At 43.9% G+C, this 21,399-nt stretch overlaps 1 protein-coding gene across 3 annotated transcripts in view; it reads left to right on the top strand.

Annotated features, from left to right (window-relative positions):
• The window catches only part of EHMT2 (euchromatic histone lysine methyltransferase 2), a 48,279-nt gene that overhangs the window by 7,540 nt on the left and 19,340 nt on the right, over positions 1–21,399 (top strand). For 2 of the 3 annotated variants that reach the window (XM_040323069.1, XM_040323071.1), the window contains exons 3-19: positions 114–260; positions 1,093–1,289; positions 2,650–2,731; positions 2,820–2,881; positions 6,733–6,879; positions 6,956–7,003; positions 7,103–7,211; positions 9,535–9,633; positions 9,854–9,999; positions 10,414–10,557; positions 10,642–10,862; positions 13,891–14,076; positions 14,236–14,342; positions 16,830–16,936; positions 17,021–17,143; positions 18,891–18,992; positions 19,078–19,182. In XM_040323069.1, coding sequence (XP_040179003.1) covers positions 114–260; positions 1,093–1,289; positions 2,650–2,731; positions 2,820–2,881; positions 6,733–6,879; positions 6,956–7,003; positions 7,103–7,211; positions 9,535–9,633; positions 9,854–9,999; positions 10,414–10,557; positions 10,642–10,862; positions 13,891–14,076; positions 14,236–14,342; positions 16,830–16,936; positions 17,021–17,143; positions 18,891–18,992; positions 19,078–19,182 — 2,132 coding nt within the window. The remainder of the gene's footprint in view (positions 1–113; positions 261–1,092; positions 1,290–2,649; positions 2,732–2,819; positions 2,882–6,732; positions 6,880–6,955; positions 7,004–7,102; positions 7,212–9,534; positions 9,634–9,853; positions 10,000–10,413; positions 10,558–10,641; positions 10,863–13,890; positions 14,077–14,235; positions 14,343–16,829; positions 16,937–17,020; positions 17,144–18,890; positions 18,993–19,077; positions 19,183–21,399) is intronic. The other variant, XM_040323070.1, reaches the window with a different exon arrangement.

The raw sequence follows: 21,399 nt of genomic DNA, 5'->3' as shown, positions 1-21,399 counted from the left end.
CGACGCAGTGCCGAATTGTAAAAACCCCTTGGGTCATTCAGCAGCATATTGGTCCTGTCCTAAAGTGGTTAATGCTAGCAGAATCTTGTATTACCGTTTGCTTGAATTTTTAGGTGGTGAGGCTGCTATTGAAGTGACACTGGATGGGACATCGGGAACCCCAACTCCTGAGGAGGTGTCGGTGGTGGTGGCATCAGGGGACACTGAAAAAGAAAACCATGTCTTCTTGCCTGCAGGCCGAGGACTGCCGGGTAAGGCAGGTAAAGTAAATCTTTACTTAAATTGTAGTAGGAGAGTTGTAATTTTCAGCAAGAATTTTAGATTATGAAATGTTAAAGGGGTTGTAAAGGTTTGTTTTTTATTTTCTAAATAGGTTCCTTTAAGCTAGTGCATTGTTGGTTCACTTACCTTTTCCTTCCATTTCCCTTTTTTCTTTGTCTGAATTTCTCACTTCCTGTTCCTCCTTCTGGTAAGTGAACCAACAATGCACTAGCTTTAAGGAACCTATTTAGAAAATAAAAAACAAACCTTTACAACCTGTTGCTATAGTGACTGCTATCCATACTTTGCCCCCTTTGAGGTGATGCTCCAACTAAATATTTTTTTTTTTTTCTGTCTTTTGGATGTTACATTGTTGGAGTAGGCGGGAAAGTAGTCCTGCTTTAATGCAGACCTTCACTCTAAAGATCATGTTGTGCTATCCTGCATCCCCCCCCCCTCTCTTACAAATACAGAATTTTGTTAAAAAAGAAAAATGTCTATTTATGCTGCAAGTCCAAGTTTTTTGCCTAGGTGAGACTTTTCCTCTGCCCCCTGCATGTGTGCATATGTTTGGGACCCCAGAGAGCCCTGGAGCACAGGTGCGGTTTTCCCCTGCCATCTGCCGAGGGAGGGGGGGGAATAGGGGGTCGGAACCATCTGGCTCTGGGATCTGATTTAACATTCTGCTTTAGAGTAAAGGTGGTTTGCATCACAGCAGTGAAGTAGCTTTCATTCTTTGCACCTGTTGTCGTGCAAATTAAAAAACAGACTGTGAGCAATTTATTTTTATATGTGTCAGTCATCTGAAATCTTTTGTGTTTTCTCTGCCAGGCCATGCTTCCAAGTCTTTCCCAGCACCGACTTCCTTGACCTCTTCACCACTGTCCAGCAGAGCCAAAATGTCCCTGACTGGAGGTGCTAAGATGCCGCACACATCACAGAGCCTGGCCATGAGATTGCTGAATATGAACAGAGAGGGAGCAGACAAGGTGCACCGTGCCAGAAAGACCATTCCACGGGCAGGCAACGTGAGTGTCAGGAAATCCCACAGAGCAGCTATTATTTTTTAAATATTCTCTGTCTGTCGGTCTGTTCTTCTCAAGCTACCCAAAAGCATGAGCGTTCTTATTACAAGTCAGAAGATACATTTTGTATGGCATTTAACTGTTAGTCACTTTACCAAGTACGGGCAAATGGGCAGCAAATTTGTAATGGGGTCAATCCCGACCCGCTGATGCTCCCCTTTCCGTTTAAAATCCAAATTAGGTAAGTAGTTTTGTCACCTTCGGTCATATGACACTAGAGGAGCAATGCAAAGAAATGTCACCAGCACACCAATGATTCCTCAAATGGGTCCAAAGCTTTATTATGTGGTCACATGGTACATACAAAGGCAATGTAACGTTGCCTTTGTATGTACCATAAAACCACATAATAAAGCTTTGGACCCATTTGAGGAATCCTTGGTGTGCTGGTGACATTTATTTGCATTAAGTGTCTACGGTTCCCAGCCCAGGGTCACTGCAGCACCCACTAATACTGAAAAGCCACCTTCAGGATTAACCCCTTAGGTTCCACAGTGAGTATAACAAGCATGCTTTACTGCATATACAGACTGATTTTTACTGTTGTGGGTTTAGTAACACTTTAACTCTCACCTGAAGAGCACTTGACTGAGAGACCCGGGGATTGTGGGAGATGTAGTTTCTTTACAGGAAGTGTCAGTTCGCAGACTGTAGACGAAGGAGATGCACTAACCTGTTTAGTGCCTCATGTTTGAGCACAAACTGAAACTTCTGAGAGCAGCATGTGCACGCTTACTGTTCTATAGACTGTGCTACCAGGGCAACAAATGCCAACCTATAGCTATATAACCAATGCAGTTCTTATTCAGGTGAACACAAGGTGCAGGTAGGAATGTTTTTAATGCCTTTACAATTTATCAGGGGACTTTTAAAGCTGCCAAAATATTTATAATCCTGCTTATCCAGTCTAGTAGTTTACACCTCCAAAATTCTGAATAGTCAGGCAGGTGACACCTATTTTTTCTGGTTCACCTTTGTAGCTCCACATATCACTTCTCCAACTGGTGTCTGCTCATTGGACAATAAATCAACATCAGCACACTGTTTTTTATCGAATGATGAGGAAGGTGATACAGAAGGATGTAAAGCCAAAGCAGAAAATAGTGTCAACAGCCTCGCTGTGCATTGTGGCAGAGATGTAGGAATCAAGAGTTGCTGAACAAAATTGCAAGTTCTTTGGCAGATAAAACAGTTTACATTTATCTATTTGAATTGAGTGTTTACCTGTTTGGCTAGAATTTTGGCTTTGAATGAAAACTCCTTTTCTTCTGTCCTTGTATAAAGCCATGTTCCTGTATTTCAGATGGGGGATGGAGGGCATATGACTGATGGAGAAAAGCAGATCCAAAAGAAAGACTCTGATGGTCAGAAGAGGGACAGTCCAGGTATGAAGGATCAGTTCACTAACATATCTGGAGGAGAGCCATGTATGGTTGTAGCACCGTTTTATGATGGTTGTGTTTTTCTCCCCAGATTCTACACAGAAGAGGACCCAGAGCTCTGATACACTCGCCAATAAATCCAAAGAAGGGGAGGTGAGAATATGAAAGTTGTAATGAATGTTGGAAGGCTGGTTGACTAAGAGTAATTGTCCCATCACTATGTGTGCTTTTGAAACGTGGAGCTTGCATCTGTGGAATATTTCTGAGCTCTTACATTGCAGCACGCGTTTGTTGCTGCATCTCGGCACACAATGCTGTTCTGTCAACACAATTTGAAAATTGAGCAACTTGACCCCCAGGCCTTTTGTGGCGTACGTGGGACCAACGCGTGCATTCGCCTTTGCGTGTGAGCAGGGGGGATAGGGGTGCTTTAAAATGATTGTTTTTTTTAATGGCTTTTATTGTTTTTTACTTTTATTTTTTATGGAGAGATTTGGGATCTATAAGACCCCAGATCCCTCCCTGCCATTAAAAGCATTCAAAACACCAAGATCAATATAATCAAATGCTTTTCATTTTTAAAAATGGCACTGTTTACATCTGGGTAACTGGAAGTGATTTATGCTCATTACTTCTGCGTTCCTACAGTCATGCTCGAAATTGTTGGCACCCCAGGAATTTTTGCAGAAAATCAAGTATTTCTCACAGAAAAGTATTGCAGTAACGCATGTTTTGCTATACACATGTTAATTCCCTTTTGTGTGTATTGGAACAAAACAAAAAAAAAAGGGAGGGGGAAAAAAAGCAAATTGGACATAATATCACACAACTCCAAAGACGGGCTGCTCAAAATTCTTGGCACCCTTTCAAAATTGTGCATAAATAAGATTGTTTCAAGCATGAGATGCTCCTTTTAAACTCACCTGGGGCAAGTAACAGGTGTGGGCAATATAAAAATCACACCTGAAAGCAGATAAAAAGAAGAGAAGTTCACTTAGTCTTGGCATTGTGTGTCTGTGTGTGCCATACTAAGCATGGACAAAAAGAGGAGAAGAGAACTGTCTTGAGGACTAGAGAACCAAAATTGAGGAAAAATATCAACACTCTCAAGGTTACAAGTCCATCTCCAGAGATCTAGATTTGCTTTTGTCCATAGTGTGCAACATTATCAAGAAGTTTGCAACCCATGGCACTGTAGCTAATCTCTCTGGGCGTGGATGGAAGAGAAAAATTGATGAAAGGTTGCAACGCAGGATAGTCCGGATGGTGGATAAGCAGCCCCAAACAAGTTCCAAAGAAATTCAAGCTGTCCTGCAGGCTCAGGGAGCATCAGTGTCAGCGTAAACTATCCGCCGACATTTAAATTAAATTAAACGCTATGGCAGAAGACCCAGGAGGACCTCACTGTTGACACAGATATAAAAAAGTAAGACTACAGTTTGCCAAAATGTACTTAAGTAAGCCAAAATCCTTCTGGGAAAACGTCTTGTGGACAGATGAGACCAAGATAGAGCTTTTTGGTAAAGCACATCATTCTACTGTTTACTGAAAACGGAATGAGGCCTACAAAGAGAAGAACACAGTACCTACTGTGAAATATGGTGGAGGTTCAATGTTTTGGGGTTGTTTTTCTGCCTCTGGCACTGGGTGCCTTGAATGTGTGCAAGGCATCATGAAATCCTGAGGATTACCAAAAGATTTTGGTTCGCACTGTAGAGCCCAGTGTCGGAAAGTTGGGTTCGCGTCCGAGATCTTGGGTCTTCCGGCAGGACAATGACCCCAAACGTACGTCAAAAAGCACCCAGAAACGGATGGCAAGAAAGCGCTGGAGAGTTCTAAAGTGGCCAGCAATGAGTCCAGATCTAAATCCCATGAACACCTGTGGAGAGATCTTAAAATTACTGTTGAGAAAAGGCGCCCTTCCAATAAGAGACCTGGAGCAGTTTGCAAAGTAAGAGTGGTCCAAAGTTCCGGGTGAGAGGTGTAAGAAGCTTATTGATGGTTATAGGAAGCAACTGATTTCAGTTATTTTTTTTTGCAAAGGGTGTGCAACCAAATATTAGGTTAAGGGTGCCAAGAACTTTGACCAGCCCATTATTGGAGTTTTTTGTGACATTATGTCCAATTTTGCTTTTTTCCTCCTTTTTTTTTTTTGTTTTGTTTTGTTTTGTTCCAATACACACAAAGGCAATACACATGTGTATAGCAAAACATGTGTTACTGCAATACTTTTCTGTGAGAAATACTTGATTTTCTGCAAAAATTCCTGGGGTGCCGACAATTTCAAGCATGACTGTATATCCTAGATCCGCCTCTGTTTGCCTCTGACTAGCCGGTGGAAGCGCCGGCTGGGTCAATCAGGGCTCCAAGTGGGACGGGAGATCCGTGGAAAACCGCGGAAGGTGGAGAAAGTCCTCTCCCGTAGCTTGTAAAACTGATCCAACATCTAGTTGGCTGCTAGGATTGCTTTTAAAAGAAAGCCGACTGTCGGCTCTAAAATTATGTAGTCTAATAAAAAGCTTTTAGGGGTTATGTGATCACAGATTTACCCCATCCCATCTTTTTTTTTATTGAGGACCAGACACCCTATTAAACATATGATTAGCTGACAACCATGTGAACATGTCCTCCAATTCTCTCTTGGAGCGCTCTCTAGCCGCTTCTGTTCTGTGGGCCAGGGTCAGAAGGACAGGAAGTAAATTTTCCCCCCAGTGTGGATACAGACAGCAACTGACAGCGATCCATCCCTTCTCCATTGTATTCCCCATTTCATTGTCGAAATCTTAGAATAGTCTTCAATAATCCCCATCGCTGGGATGTAAAGTGAGGTTAGGACAAAGAGGCAAAAGCCCTGCCCCTACAAGATGGCCACTTCCACACAGAGGCACAGCCGCAGGGAGACCAAAGGCAATACTTGTAAATCAGTCTTTAGGTCTGCTCATTCATTTCAGAGGGCTACCCTACGTGCGGAAAATGCAGCAAGGAAGTTCAAGTACAGTACGCCCTTGGATTGCGAGCATAATTCGTTCCGGAAGCATGCTTGTAATCCAAAGCACTTGTATATCGAAGCAAATTTTTCCATAGGAAATAATGGAAACTCAAATGATTTGTTTTACCACCATTTATTCAAAGGTCCTTCAGTCTATAGTCCATATAAAAAGATTATAGCAATGTGATAGGTTGTGTAACCATAAAATGTCCATCCACAAGGGGATTAGAAGCAAAATCCAGCAGGAGCTACAGAGTATAAAAGAGAAGAGACGCCTCTAAGTGTAGCAATATGTTTACATTTATTGAAGGTTACTCGCATGGTTGATGATTAAAAGAGGCACATCTAAGTATGCAGGGATCCGGGGTAAAGCGATCCAAATAGACCAACCTCACTGCCAGCTCTCACCGCTATCAGTCTGCAATTGAATGAATGAATGAAAAACTTATATAGCGCGGCACATGCAAACTGAATCGCCTCCGTGACCGGGAAGACTACCCTGCAGTAGAGCGATCTGAAAGCAAGGCTTGAGCCGCTCATGGAAGGGAACGACATCAATGGTGGTGCAGAGGATGGTCTATGGATGGCTTTACCCCAGATTCCTGCATACTTGGATGTGTCTGTTAGTCATCAACCATGTGAGTTTCAAAATGTTGTACCTTCATTGAATGTAACCATATTGCTACACTTAGAGGCTCCTCTCTTCTCTTTTATACTCTGTTGTGACGTGACGCTACTCTTATATCAAGACAAAATGTATTAAAAATGTTGCTTGTTTTGTAAAACACTCTCAAACCAAGTTAGTCTCAAATCAAGGTTTTACTGTATTTTTTCATTTTATTTTTTGATCTTTGTGCATTAAAGGGGCATTTCTTTTCTTTTTTTTGTGCATCTTGTTTGCCGCTTTTGGGGCGCCATTGACGGTGAAATACATAATTTGTGTAGCGCAGGGACATGCAAAAAAAAGTGTGTGCAGGCTGCATTACCAATGTTTTTATTTGTTTTGCTTATTAAGGATCCCTTAGTGGCTTCATCTGCGCCTGGATCGTCCCGGGACCTGGATGGGGCAGAAGTGGAAGACTGGGAGCCAGATGTTGGAGCAGAATTCAGCCTGTTTTATGACAGCCTGTCAGTAGAGGAACAAGGGGACAGCGACAGTAAGGTGAGTGCAGTTAGAATTAGGAAGCTGGAGGAGCATCCATTTTTAGCTGCATACTGACTCTTCTTGCTGTCAACAGGAAGACGAGGAGGAGGAAGAGGATGGTTCTGGGAACCAGTCAGAGAGAGTAAGTAGTGATGTGAGATTTCTGCTTCAGAATGATGTGACACCTGCTCCTTGGTATTCCCAGACTGATATTAGCTCTACTCTGTTCCTTTCTGTACAGAGTACGAGCAGTCTAAAAAAGAAGAGTAAGAAGAAATGGAAGATGGAGAAGGCCTGGCTCAAACCAACAAGGAAAAGGAAGAGGAGAGACCGAGAGAAACCTGGCCCAGGTGAGGACAGGAGAAAGCAGAGGCTTGGATAGGGAAACTTAGGGGATGGGGAAAGTGGTCAGGTGGATTTAGTTTCAAATGTTTTAGGGAGTTTCCAGGGAAAGTATAAGTATTATAGTGGAGAAACCCTCTTCTACAGTGCCTGGATTTCTTTGGGCTGAATTTTTTTTATTTTTTTATATAGAGGTGTTTTTGTGATAAGACTTTCAAGCACTACCACAAGACCGGTATCATGTTTGCTAGTGGCTTGAGGCAAGAGGAGTCTGAGCTCTATTCCTAACCTGATTATATCCAAGGTTACCCCCCCCCCCCCCTTTTTCCCCCTTTTTTTTTTTAAGGCTGAACTCTAGGCAAATTACATGGCTGAAATCCATATGTAATACACTAATAGGAACATGCAGCTTGCAAGCAAACGGTTATTGCACAAATCTCAACAGTGACTATATGCCGTATTTTTCGATCCATAGGACGCACCTGACCATAAGACGCACCTAGGTTTTAGAGGAGGAAAACCAAGAAAAAAAATATTCTGAACCAAATGGTGTACTAAAATATTTTCCAGTGCCCATGAAATGCCGCCTGACCATTGCCATAAATGCAGGGTGACCTGCAGAGTGACCATTGCCATAAATGCAGGGTGACCTGCAGAGTGACCATTGCCATAAATGCAGGGTGACCTGCAGAGTGACCATTGCCATAAATGCAGGGTGACCTGCAGAGTGACCATTGCCATAAATGCAGGGTGACCTTATGTTATCTCATCTGCCTGACAGAAGAGCGGCCGAATGCTCTGTCTTTTGTCGGGCACTGTCAGATTACCTGGCCCCCACGGGGGGTATGGTTGTCTGTCCGCGCTCCCTCCTGTCTCTCTTCCGGCGGGGAACATTGGCGGTGGGGGGGCGGTGCCAACGGCCGTGAGGGGCAGAGCCTGTCATATATTCGCACCATAAGATGCAGAGACATTTTCCCCCCTATTTCGGGGGGGGGGGGGGGGTGTGCAAGTGTGTCTTATGGTGCGGAAAATACGGTAAATCAATATGCAGCGCCACAAATATCATAAATTAAAAATCTATATAAGGTCCATGGAATAGCTAGTGTTATAGATGAAGCAATCATCTTTTGAGGAAAAGAGGAAGCTGTAGGGGCATACAGCGCAAAACGGTGTGATTGAATGAACAGCCTGCTTGCAAATCCTCTGTGTGGGCACACACTGGTTGTACCATTTTATTTATATAAAATTATTATACTCTCACTATATTTCCAAAAGTATTGGGACTCCTGCCTTTACACAAACTTTAATGCTTTTTTAACACAAGGTTTAGGAGTGTGTTTATGGGAATGTTTGACTATTATTCCAAAAGTGCATTTGTGAGGTCAGGCACTGATGTTAGACGAGAAGGCCTGGCTTGCAGTCTCTGCTCTAATTCATCCCAAAGGTTTTCTTTTGGGTTGAGGATAGGACTGCAGGCCAGTCAAGTTCCGCCACCCCAAACTCACTTATACATGTCTTTATGGACCTTACTTGCAAGGAATTCAAGACTAAACCTATTTTTTCAGGGCACTGTTCATGCACTTTTAATCTTTCTAGATGTTTGATGTTGGAGTCAAAGACAAATTGAAGCACTTTCACAGCATTCTTTGTAAAAATACAGTCTGACTTTTTGAATAAATAACATGATTACATTTTTTTTTCTTTTTTTATTGCCTAGAGTTCAGCTTTAAGTGTTTTTTTTTTTTTTTCTTTTTTTTTCAAGTAAATAAAAAATGTGAGATGTCCAAAAGCTAGAGTTGACGCTTTCTGATTTACAAATATAACTGAATTGTTTGATAAGCCGAGGGGGCCTAATACAGCAGTTTTTCTTATACTGGAAGGGGGTGTGGCTAATGTAAATGAGGTTCACAGTCGTAGTGTGTTTGGAAGGGCTAGCAGAAGTACAGAGATATACTGGGTTAATGGTTCTCCACCAAGCTGCAGAATTCTTCTATAACATCTAAAAGCTTATCCTTCACAGCCTTCCCCATGGTGGTTGACAGAACCCTTAGAGCTGTTTTGTGATTGGCTGGCTGAGCTGCCTATCAGCTGGGACATGCCGTTACAGAATGCAGAGAAGGTAGCTTCTGGCTACTGTGCTGTGGAAGTAGGTGCCAAGGGTGACTTTGAACGTTTTTTTAAAGGTTGACTTGTGAAAACTGCAGCAGGGTGAAGTTCCTTTTATAAATTGGTTGAGGGGGTTGGAACAGGTTTATAAGGGCAGTAGGCAAAACCGGTTGTTTCCATCCTAGTCACAGATCTACCGCCCTACTTGTTGCCCCGCTCTTTTAGCTGTCCCTTCCGTTGGGGGATCACAAAGTGAGTACACAGAGGTGCCTCTGGGATCCTTGGATCTGCCCAGCGAGGGGGCTCTGTCTCCCAACCACACAGGTACATTTTTTTTACCCAGTCACCTAACATTCACTTGCTGCTGTGCATGTCAGTGCTACATCTTCACTTATATCCCCCCACCCTGCACCAAAGCTTGCATCAATCCCTGGAATTTCCTCTTCACTGATCCGGTGGCTGTTGCTGAACTTTTTTTCCATTATGTCTTCTGTGCATTGCACTGTTCTTTATGCACTCGGTTGACCTTGGTATCTTCTCTCAGGTGTGTGTAACGAATCAAGCTCCATGGACACTGAACGTTTTGAGGAACTGCCTTTGTGCAGCTGCCGTATGGAAGCTCCCAGTGTGGAGAGGGTGTGCGAGCAGGCCAATAATATGTGTATGGCTACTGAGAGCATAGATGGAGAGGTAAGGTTACCTGTATACTGTACCAGTAGAGGGTAAGCGGTAAGGATGAGCTCCGGCGTGTTCGCACATACCACATGCAGAGCCCCACAGGAAGTCGGCACTGCGCTGTGCTAATCACAGGCAGGGAGACATATATATGAGAGTGGACAGTCCACCTAACAGTCCCGATGCTCAGCTGCAGAGATCAGGAAATGTCTCCCTGCCTGTGATTAGTGCGGCGCTGACTTCCTGGCGGGCTCTGCATGTGGTATGTGCGAACACGCCAGAACTCATCCTTAGTAAGCCAGATAACTGTATTTTTATTTTTTTATTTTATAGTATAGGAATAGCAAAATCTATTCTGCCCGACAGAGGGAGGTTGAAGTAAAAACATCAGATCTCTTTAAGTTTGTCTTCCTTTTTTAATTTCTCTAGCTGAGCGGTTGCAATGCTCCCATTACTAAACGTGAGACAATGCGTCCATCAAGTAGGGTCCCTCTTATGGTGCTCTGTGAAAACCACCGCGCCCGCATGGTCAAACATCATTGCTGCCCAGGCTGTGGCTATTTCTGCACCAGTGTAAGTACCTAGTGATGAATGTGACCACCTCTGCCAGGGGTATGTGTAATGTACAGAATATACTCACATATTTGTCTTCTACAGGGAACATTCTTGGAGTGTCATCCTGACTTCAGGATAAATCATCGCTTTCACAGGGCCTGTGTCTCTCCTCTGAATGGAGTTATCTTCTGCCCTCACTGTGGGGAAGATGCCTCAGAAGCGGAGCAGATTACCATTGCAAAGGCGGACACACCAATCCCAGTACCTGCACCACCCCCGCATGATGGCAGTGCCCCTGGAAGGGCTGACACCACACAGCCCAGGTGAGGATAGTTTTCCATGCATACAATCATGCCTTTTCTTAAAAATCCTCTTAGTGCTGACATTCTTCTGGCATGTAAGTGGGCAGGCGAATCATATCATAGTGTGTTGACTATTTTCCTTACATCATATTTATGTAAAAAAAATGACATTTTAAAGTTATTTTGTAGTTGAAAAAATATTACAAATGCATTTTAAGGTTATTCTAAAGAAAATGTTCTTTATTAAAAAAAAAAAAAAACATGTTCTACTTGCCAGCTCTGTGTGCAATGGTTTTGCACAGAGCAGCCTAGATTTTCTTCTTTTTGGGTCCCCTGCCGGTGGTCTTTGCTCGCTCACTGGAGCCATTCTGTGTGGGGGCACCCAAGCTGAACCGCAGCCCAGTGTGTCCAATCGTACACAGAGCCGCGGCCCCACCTCTCTCTCCCCCTCATTGACTCAATGACTTTGACAGCAGTGGGAGCCAATGGCGCTTTGCTGCTGTCTCAGCCAATGAGGGAGAGTCCTGGACAGCCGAGTCTCTAGTGCACATCACTGGATTGAGATGGGGCTAAGTTAGGTATTAGGGGGCTGCTGCAAACGGAAGGCTTTTTATCTTGATGCATACAGGGAGTGCAGAATTATTAGGCAAGTTGTATTTTTGAGGATTAATTTTATTATTGAACAACAACCATGTTCTCAATGAACCCAAAAAACTCATTAATATCAAAGCTGAATATTTTTGGAAGTAGTTTTTAGTTTTGTTTTTAGTTTTAGCTATTTTAGGGGGATATCTGTGTGTGCAGGTGACTATTACTGTGCATAATTATTAGGCAACTTAACAAAAAAAAATATATACCCATTTCATTTGTTTATTTTTACCAGTGAAACCAATATAACATCTCAACATTCACAAATATACATTTCTGACATTCAAAAACAAAACAAAAACAAATAAGTGACCAATATAGCCACCTTTCTTTGCAAGGACACTCAAAAGCCTGCCATCCATGGATTCTGTCAGTGTTTTGATCTGTTCACCATCAACATTGCGTGCAGCAGCAACCACAGCCTCCCAGACACTGTTCAGAGAGGTGTACTGTTTTCCCTCCTTGTAAATCTCACATTTGATGATGGACCACATGTTCTCAATGGGGTTCAGATCAGGTGAACAAGGAGGCCATGTCATTAGTTTTTCTTCTTTTATACCCTTTCTTGCCAGCCACGCTGTGGAGTACTTGGACGTGTGTGATGGAGCATTGTCCTGCATGAAAATCATGTTTTTCTTGAAGGATGCAGACTTCTTCCTGTACCACTGCTTGAAGAAGGTGTCTTCCAGAAACTGGCAGTAGGACTGGGAGTTGAGCTTGACTCCATCCTCAACCCGAAAAGGCCCCACAAGCTCATCTTTGATGATACCAGCCCAAACCAGTACTCCACCTCCACCTTGCTGGCGTCTGAGTCGGACTGGAGCTCTCTGCCCTTTACCAATCCAGCCACGGCCCATCCATCTGGCCCATCAAGACTCTCTCTCATTTCATCAGTCCATAAAACCTTAGAAAAATCAGTCTTGAGATATTTCTTGGCCCAGTCTTGACGTTTCAGCTTGTGTGTCTTGTTCAGTGGTGGTCGTCTTTCAGCCTTTCTTACCTTGGCCATGTCTCTGAGTATTGCACACCTTGTGCCTTTGGGCACTCCAGTGATGTTGCAGCTCTGAAATATGGCCAAACTGGTGGCAAGTGGCATCTTGGCAGCTGCACGCTTGACTTCTCAGTTCATGGGCAGTTATTTTGCGCCTTGGTTTTTCCACACGCTTCTTGCGACTCTGTTGACTATTTTGAATGAAACGCTTGATTGTTCGATGATCACGCTTCAGAAGCTTTGCAATTTTAAGAGTGCTGCATCCCTCTGCAAGATTTCTCACTATTTTTGACTTTTCTGAGCCTGTCAAGTCCTTCTTTTGGCCCATTTTGCCAAAGAAAAGGAAATTGCCTAATAATTATGCACACCTGATATAGGGTGTTGATGTCATTAGACCACACACCTTCTCATTACAGAGATGCACATCACCTAATATGCTTAATTGGTAGTAGGCTTTCGAGCCTATACAGCTTGGAGTAAGACAACATGCATAAAGAGGATGATGTGGTCAAAATACTCATTTGCCTAATAATTCTGCACTCCCTGTAGAATGCATTAAGATAAAAAAAACTTCTGCCTTTTATAACCTCTTTTAAATGGTATTAAATGCTACATTTGCATATAAGTGCAATCTGTTCATCTGCTGAAAGTTTTCATAGTAGATTGATGCATATAAAAGCACCTACACATAGATTACCGGTATATCTAAACTCTCAGAAGAATAAAGTTAAACAATAACTTTAGCGTTATTTAAATGACAATGGGCCCATAAATATTGGAATAACCAGAGTCTGTGAAAAAGCATTAAATCCATTGTTATCTTTACAAGCAGTTTTTTAAAGGGGGTTGTAAAGCTTCGCATTTTTTTTTTTTCCACCTTAATGCATCATTAAGGTGAAAAAACATCTGATGCTTACAAGCCCCTCCGGTTTACTTACCTGAGCCCTCGAAAGTCAGACGTCGTGAACGCGCTGGCTACTCGCCCCTGTCTTCAGGCTTTTCTCTGCTCTTCGTTGGAGATTGATAGTAGTGCAGCCATTGGCTCCCGCTGCTGTCAATCTCATCAATGGGGGGGCGGTGCCAGGTGATACAGTCGGCTGCTATCGCCACCTGCTGTATCACGGGCCCACAAGCTAACCCCCTCAGGAGAGAGTTTGCCATGAAGGGTGTTGGCTCTTGCAGGGAGGAGCCGAAACAGCCGCCGAGGGACTCCAGAAGACGAGGATTGGGGCCACTGTGCAAAACGAGCTGCACAGTGGAGGTAAGTAATGACGTTTGTTTTTTTTTTGTTTGTTTTTTTGTATTTGAACTTTTACAACACCTTTTTTAAGTTCTAAATTGTAGATTCTGCTACTCCTTACCAGTTAAGAAAATAAACTTTTTGAGCTTTGACGGACTTTCTGCTTTTAGCGCCCGAATGAGTGGTATGGGGGATGGCAAACGTTCAATTGTAGAGGACTATCTTGATATCAATGGGGAGACTCCAGGGCCTTCTATCGTCCTTCCATCAGGAGCGTCTCTCAGCGCCGCTGGTTTGCCACCTGGTCCTGCACGTGACGCACTGCAAAAAGCCTTGGCGACCCAAGAGACTGACAAGTATGAGAACCCTTTTTGTGTTTGTAAACGCTTTCTTTATTCACCCCTCTCTATCTTTTTCTTTATTTTCACACCTTTTTTTTTTTTTTTTCAACTTTACCCATTTACATTGTTTTTCTTGTGTGAATGATGAGAGTAATAACTGCCTTGTCTTTTCAGTTTAGCTCAGCAAAAGAGAGATCGCAGGAAGAAGATCCGCTACAACTCTCGGCAGCTCTACCTGAGTGTGAAGGCTGGGGAGCTCCAGAAAGTGATTCTTATGCTAAGTGAGCAACTACATATTTAAAGCGGAACTAAAGAACTCAATACTCCCCTTTCCAGCGGTCTTGCGTCGGCATCTTCTCCTGTGTGCTGGTCTTTAGCTGTCTTCATTGGCTGGCATCGGATGAATTACTCCTGCGTGTGCGCGGGAGGCTGTCATTTCAGCACACAGAAATCAGCCTGACGCTTAAGGCTGAGCCGCATGTGAGAAGACGGCGAGCAGGTAGGGGCCTTTTTTTATTGCAGAAGACATTACATGCCCCCTTCTGCAATAAAAGCCTGCCTGCTTGCTGTTACAGTGTAACTTCAGTTTGGCTTTAACACCTTTCTTCCGTGTTTGACATGAAAATTTGTATCTTGTGATTCATACTCTAGTGGTGGGGATGAATTGTGTGACTAAAAGCCAGCTCCTCTTGTTTTGGGTGGTTTGACTTGTGTAGGTTTCTGCTATTCCAAGAATCCATTGGTGAGATTGTCTCAGTGTTTTGGGTCTCCACATGTTCTCAGCACCTGTAATGAAGATGTCCCTTACAGATGGACTTCACAAGTCATTTTGCTTCTGTTCACTGAAGATGATGGGATTAATGTAGGTAATAGCTCTGGAGGCAGTTGGAACTGACAGGGGTTTGGATTCCATTGAGAAATGCAAAAGGTGTGCTGTGTGTTGCCTCTTATTAAGGAGGTTATGCAATTTTCCTGAATTTACAATACATTCCCTTTTCAATAAAAAAAATAAATGTATTGTAAATTCAGGAAAATTGCATAATCTCCTTATTAAAGAGGTAACTGGCAATACACAGCATGCCTTTTGCATTGCGTAAGGGGAATCCAAAGCCCTGTCAGTCTCCTCTTTTTTATTTTATTTTTATTTTTTGCCATCTGTGTCCATAGAGGAGATTCACCTTCACTTCCTGTACCATAGCCAAAACAGGAAGTATGAATCCCAAGGTCACCCGAACTAATGTCCCCATTGGAGGATTACCCCTCTTAATGTTCTGGTGTGAAACCAAAATTGGTGATTTTCTTCACTTTTGATGATAACGGTGAACAAATGGGGTGAATCTCCCCGGTAGCACAGATCACAATAAAACTGATGTTCTAATCTCTATTCAAAATAAAACAAGTTTTGGCTATAGTTACAATTTAAGGAAAATTCTGTGGCTGTTGATGATCACTTCTGGATAAATGTTGGCAATATTTGCACTGGGGCTTAAGCCAATCAAAAAAAAAGAAAAAGAAAAGCATCACCTACATAAATAGTGCGTTTTTATACACCGCTGTGTCCCACTGCCTGTTCAGTCTCTCGCTCTCTCGCCAAGCTATGGCCTCCTGCAGAATCCTGGCTAAATGTTCATGTTCCCTGTCACTCTGTGATTCTATTCACTGGGCCCTACATCAGTACAGGACCAAGTATCGATTTCAGGGCCAGCAGATGGAAGCACAGCTCAGGACAGGAGACTCTGGAACCAACACTCCCAGAAGTGTCCTAATGTGAAGATTTTGCAAGGCCACAGCTCTTCAAGAGCCAAAATGAGGAAAAGGTGGTTGGAACAGGGGAGTATAAATTCTTTTTTGCAGGCGGTGCTTTAAAACTCTGCAGCCACAAAGCCAGCATAAAGCTCAGTATATGATGTCAATAGTATTTGGTTAGTATCTATTCCTCCCATCTCCTTTACTGGGGCATATGAATTTGCCTGTTTTATACATCACCCACTCTGTCCCAAAAAAAAGAGACAGAGAGGTAAGCTTTAATCACAGATGCTTCACTTATTGGAGCCATGATTTTTTTTTTCTCCTTAAAGTGAGACCAAAGGCATACTTTCTTTTTATAGAAATTACATGCATGTCATACTTGCCTGCTCTGTGCAGTGATTTTGCACAAAGCAGTCCCAAACCTCCTCCTTCTCAGGTCCTGCACTGGCACTCCTGGTCCTTTCCACCCTACTTGGTGCCCCCATAGCAAGCCACTTGCTGTGGGGGCACTCGTTGGGGCTCGCGCCTGAGTCCATCGCAGTGGTTTTGTACAGAGCAGCCCCGATCCTCATTTTGGGTCTGCCACTGGCGCTCCTGGCTGCTTGTTGTATGGGCACTCGTGCGGGCTCCCTCCCAAGCCCTGCTGTGTGTCCAGTGACAGAGCGGGTCTCGGCCCCTTCTCACTGGCTGTGATTAAGAGCGGTAGCCAATGGCTCCTTCTGCTGTCTCTGAGCGAATGAGGGAGAGAGCCGAAGAGCCTCTGCTCTTGTGTACATCACTGGATCGAGATGGGGTTCAGGCAAGTACAAGGGGGGGGGGGGGCAAGCAAGCTGCACACACAACATTTTTTACCTTCATGCAAAGAATGCATGAAGGTAAAAAACCTTCATCTTTTAGAACCACTTTAAGATGATGGCTTTAATATTGTCGGCAGTCTACTCCACAAACTCAAAAAAAAAAAAAAAAAAAAAAAAAAATGCATTGTCCTTACTCTCTGTGCCTTTTGTAATTTGTCTCAGCGGATAACCAGGATTCCAGTTTCCTGAATGACCAGCAGTTGAAGAGGAGTCCACTGCATGCTGCAGCACAGAGGGGAAGTGTGGAGCTCTGCCATGTTCTTGTGCAGGTAACTTGTCTTCTCTGACAGACAGATATGCTCTGCCCCATTTACCTCTTTTGTGTTTTTCATGTGCTTTGCTGTCCTTTTCAGGCTGGTGCCCACATAAACGCCACTGACAAAATCCTCCGCACCCCTCTTCTGGAAGCTGTCGTGAACAATCATACAGGGGTTGCCAAATATCTGTCTCAGCATGGAGCTTGTGTTTACCACAAGGTAATGGTAATGCCACTGGCTCGCTACTCTTAGAGCAAACACTGCTCATCTCATTCTCCATTTAAGCTAATCGGGTAGATATTTCACCACATACCATGAAATATGACACAAATGTTAAAAATCTGCTTAAAATTTTACCTTGCAACGCTATTGAAAGTAGAATTTTATGAATATTTTTAATATTTGTTATGTGGTAAACTATCTATCTGATTACCTTAAGTATCACTGGGGGGGGTGTATATTGTTGCAGAGATCGTGAATCGTTTATATCACATAGTTCAGTTTTGCAGCGTGAGTGGGGATTGTTTGAAATTGTATGACATCTCATTCTTTACCCTCGAGATCTGCAATCTATTCCCTAGCCTTACTTCTAGCTTACTGTTTAATTAGTGGTATTTGAATAGAAACTGTTCTAGAACAGCTATCAGACCAATCTTTGTTGGATCTGACGGAATTTAAAGTGGATGTAAACCCTCCATACACCCAGTGAAGTGAACAGCCTCAGATGAATCAAATCTCTCTACATAGGTTTTATATGTATATATGCTGTCTTCACATTTATATACTGTTTAAAAAGTTGAGAACGTGTTAGATTTTCTCTTTCTGGTTAACACAGAGGGCATACAGCCAAGATGGCTAACATTGCTGATTGGAGGAAAGGCACACACCCCCTCTCCTCATAGGTAGAGACTCTCAGGCCGGAATCACACTTGTGCGGTGCGAATTTCATCCCTCTTATCTCTGCAGAGAGATAAGAGAACTGTTCAGCAGATCCATTGCGTTTCAGCTGCAGATTAGCTGCGGATTTGGAGACCTGGGAGGGGGAGGGGGGAAATGTATTGAGCTGAATGAGACAAATCAAGAGAAATTGACACATCTGCGAATCAGCTGCGTACCCATAGAAGATAATGGGCCTGAGCCGCACCGAAATGCCTAAAATACGCAAACGTTTTTTCTGCAAAGCGCAGTGCGAATGCATCGCACATATGTGAACCAGCCTCATTGAAAACAATGTATTTAGAAATGTTCTGCGTATTGGATGCAGTTTAAGCCGCACTCAATTCGCATAGGTGTGAATCCGGCATTAGAGCAGTTTTGTAATAGGAGCTGCGCTCTGCTATTCTATTTTAGCAACCTCCTTTGACAAAAGATTCTGGCTGCTTTTTGTCTAAAAAGTCAAAAAATATGTCAGGAGTTCTGAACGGTTCCTCTGTTATCAGCCTGAGAAGAGAGCTATAAGACTTGGCTCATTGAAAAGAGATGACAAAATACTGCAGATATATGTGCCCAGCTCAAATTTCATGAATCTGCTTTACATTCTCTTTAAGGGCAGAGAATTAGACTGGGTTCACACTGGAGAACACGGCGGCTCACAGCAGGAGTCCGGTGCGTCTCCATTCACTGTTTCATGTCTGATTTCAGCATGTTTTTTTTGGCCGAAATTCGGACCTGAACCTGACCAAAAGACGCACAGGACTCCAGAGAGCCGGTCACAATCTCCTGACATGAATTGGATGCAGGGAAACTCGCATCCAATTCTTAACAGTGTGAACCCAGCTTAAACATTTACTTTTAGTCTGAATAGTGATACCACCCTCCTTTTGTAGCATGGTGTGGTCACAAGGGCATGGGGATTTTTTTTTTTTTTTTTTTTAACCAATCTTTAGATGGATAATTTCTCTTTTTTTTGCACAAATTTTGTTGTTTTGGTGGAATTGCCAATTTTTAACCTATTGCACTTTTTCAGGAAGAGGATGGCTCAACCTGTCTTCATCATGCAGCCAAGAGTGGTAATCAGGAATTGTTGAGCTTTCTTCTGGCTACAGGCCAGGTCAATGTGAATGCCCAGGTGAGAGCACAACCCTTACAATGTTTGGTGTTGTTGTATACTCCCCATCAAAACCTTCCTAATTACCTGTCTTTGGTCTGTTTAGGATAATGGTGGTTGGACACCCATCATCTGGGCAGCAGAACACAAGCACATCGATGTCATCCGTACGTTGCTGACTCGGGGGGCGGATGTTACCCTGCAGGACAATGTGAGTATATATGTCTTGCTGTTGGGATCCGTAATGTGTGTGTTTTTTTGTTTTTCATAGTTGAGTAGTTTTTAGATTCATAGTTGAGAAAATATCTATCCTTTCCTTTGTAACAATCCTCTTATTTTTGGGATATGCAATGAAACGAGACACTTGAAAACATCCTGATTTTAAAAGATTTCTTCAGTCATTGTCCAGGACAAAAAAAAAAAAACCTGAGAGCTGATTGGCTGTTGGATGGAATTTCAGTCGGTTCAGTAAGGCCCGGTTGAGATTCAATCCATCTATGGGCAGGCTGTTTGTACTGAAGTCGATCCATCGATCAGCTTCAGTACAACCTAGAAACAAGTTTCTACCATGAAATCCAGCATACTAGCGTGAGCTACAGTATGCCTTTATTTTTTATTTTTTTTGCGCCGTACTCAGCTTAATCCTGTAGTTAAGTTTTCAGACTCCCCGCGGGGAATGGGCGTTCCTATGCAGAGGGGAACATGATTGACGGCCGGCTATGGCGCGTCACACTTCCCGAAAATAGCCGGAGTAGGACTCTGCTCTTCACGGCGCTATACGGCGCCTGCGCACAGACTAGGAGCTGACTGCACAGGCACCATGAAGAAACAGAGTCCTATTTCGGCTATTTTCGGGAAGCGTGACGCGCCATAGCCGGCCGTCAATCATGTTCCCCTCTGCATAGGAACGCCTACTCCTCGCGGGGAGTCTGAAACTTAACTACGGGATTAAACTGTGAGTACGGCGCAAAAAAATAAAGGCATTCTTTAGCTCGCGCTAGTATGTTGGATGGCATGGTAGAGAATTTTTTTTTTTTTTTTTTTTTAGGGTGAACCCCCGCTTTAAGTGGTAGTAAACTCAGTTTGTACAAAAACTCGCTGACGGGCAGGGTTTTTATAACGGAGACCCTAGCAGTATCTTCTTTCATCAGCCCTCTGCCTGTCAGCGAGCAATGTGATCTGAGATGCACATGTGCAGCTCAGACCACATTTACGGCCCGCTCTGTGTACCACTGCCATGTGACTCTTGTGCACATGCGCAAGAGTGACATCGCCCTGGCACAGCCAATAAAGCGTCCGAATGTCGCAAACCTGGAAGAAAGACCGTGCGAAGATGAAAGCAGCAGGGGGGCAAGGGAGAGTGGTGAGAGCGCAGTGCTCAAGGGCTGCGTTTTGTAGGTACCGTATTTATCGCGGTATAACGCGCTCCCGCGTATACCGCGCACCCCCAAAGTGACCCCCAAACCTGTGGGAAAAAAAGTTATTTTTGTACTTAGTTTTGGTGTCTTGCGCGGCGTCCATCGGCGGCCTCGTCGGGTCCGGCGTCCTTCTGCGGCTTCGGGTGTCCTCTTCGGCGGGTCCGGCGTCCTTCTGTGTCGTCGGGTGTCCTTCTGCGGCGGGTCCGGTGTCCTCTTCGGCGGGTCCGGTGTCCTCTTCGGCGGGTCCGGCGTCCTCGCGGCGTCCTCCCCGCTTGTTTCCCGCGCCGAATACTGCGCCAGCATATGCCGAGCGCAGTACACTCGGGCAGGCTCGGCAACTGTCGCGCTCACGTCCTGTACGTCCAGGACGTGACCGCGGAAGAAGCCGAGACTGGCCGAGCCTGCCCGAGTGTACTGCGCTCGGTATATGCCGGCGCAGTATTCAAAACTCGGCGCGGGTATCGGCGTATATCGCGCACCCACGATTTTGCCCTGATTTTCAGGGCAAAAAAGTGCGCGATATACGCCGATTAAATACGGCAAGTCTGTTACTGTACTAGTATGCAGTGTATACTAGTACATTATGGCTTAATGCTGCCGGGGGGACCCATAAAAAAAAATCAGTATAGCCTTTACTCCCGCTTTAATAGTTATTATTTCTGCTTTGCTGTACTGGCGTGCTAGTTTTGAATCCTGCCCAGGACACTATCTGCATGGAGTTTGCTTGTTCTCTAAGGGCTCATTTACACTTGACTTCAACACACATCAAAGTGCCTACCGCTTCAACATGCTTTTATGTGTTTTTAAAGCTTCGGCGGTGTTTCGATGAAGCTTTAATGATGCTTCCGTTGATGCTCTTTTGAAGCTTTGTTGAAGCTTGGCAGGTGCTGTGTGTCATACCTGAAATTTCTCCAAAAGCTGAATTAAAGCCTCTCAAAAGCTTTAGGTCCTTCAAGCGAGCTTTGTCATAGACTTTTATGGAGGCTTTGAAGTACCACTAAAGCTACGTG

Source organism: Rana temporaria, chromosome 9, assembly GCF_905171775.1.
Source record: "Rana temporaria chromosome 9, aRanTem1.1, whole genome shotgun sequence".
NCBI lineage: Eukaryota > Metazoa > Chordata > Amphibia > Anura > Ranidae > Rana > Rana temporaria.
The sequence above is the reverse complement of the archived record's forward strand: the minus strand, read 5'-3'. Positions and strand labels throughout refer to the sequence as shown.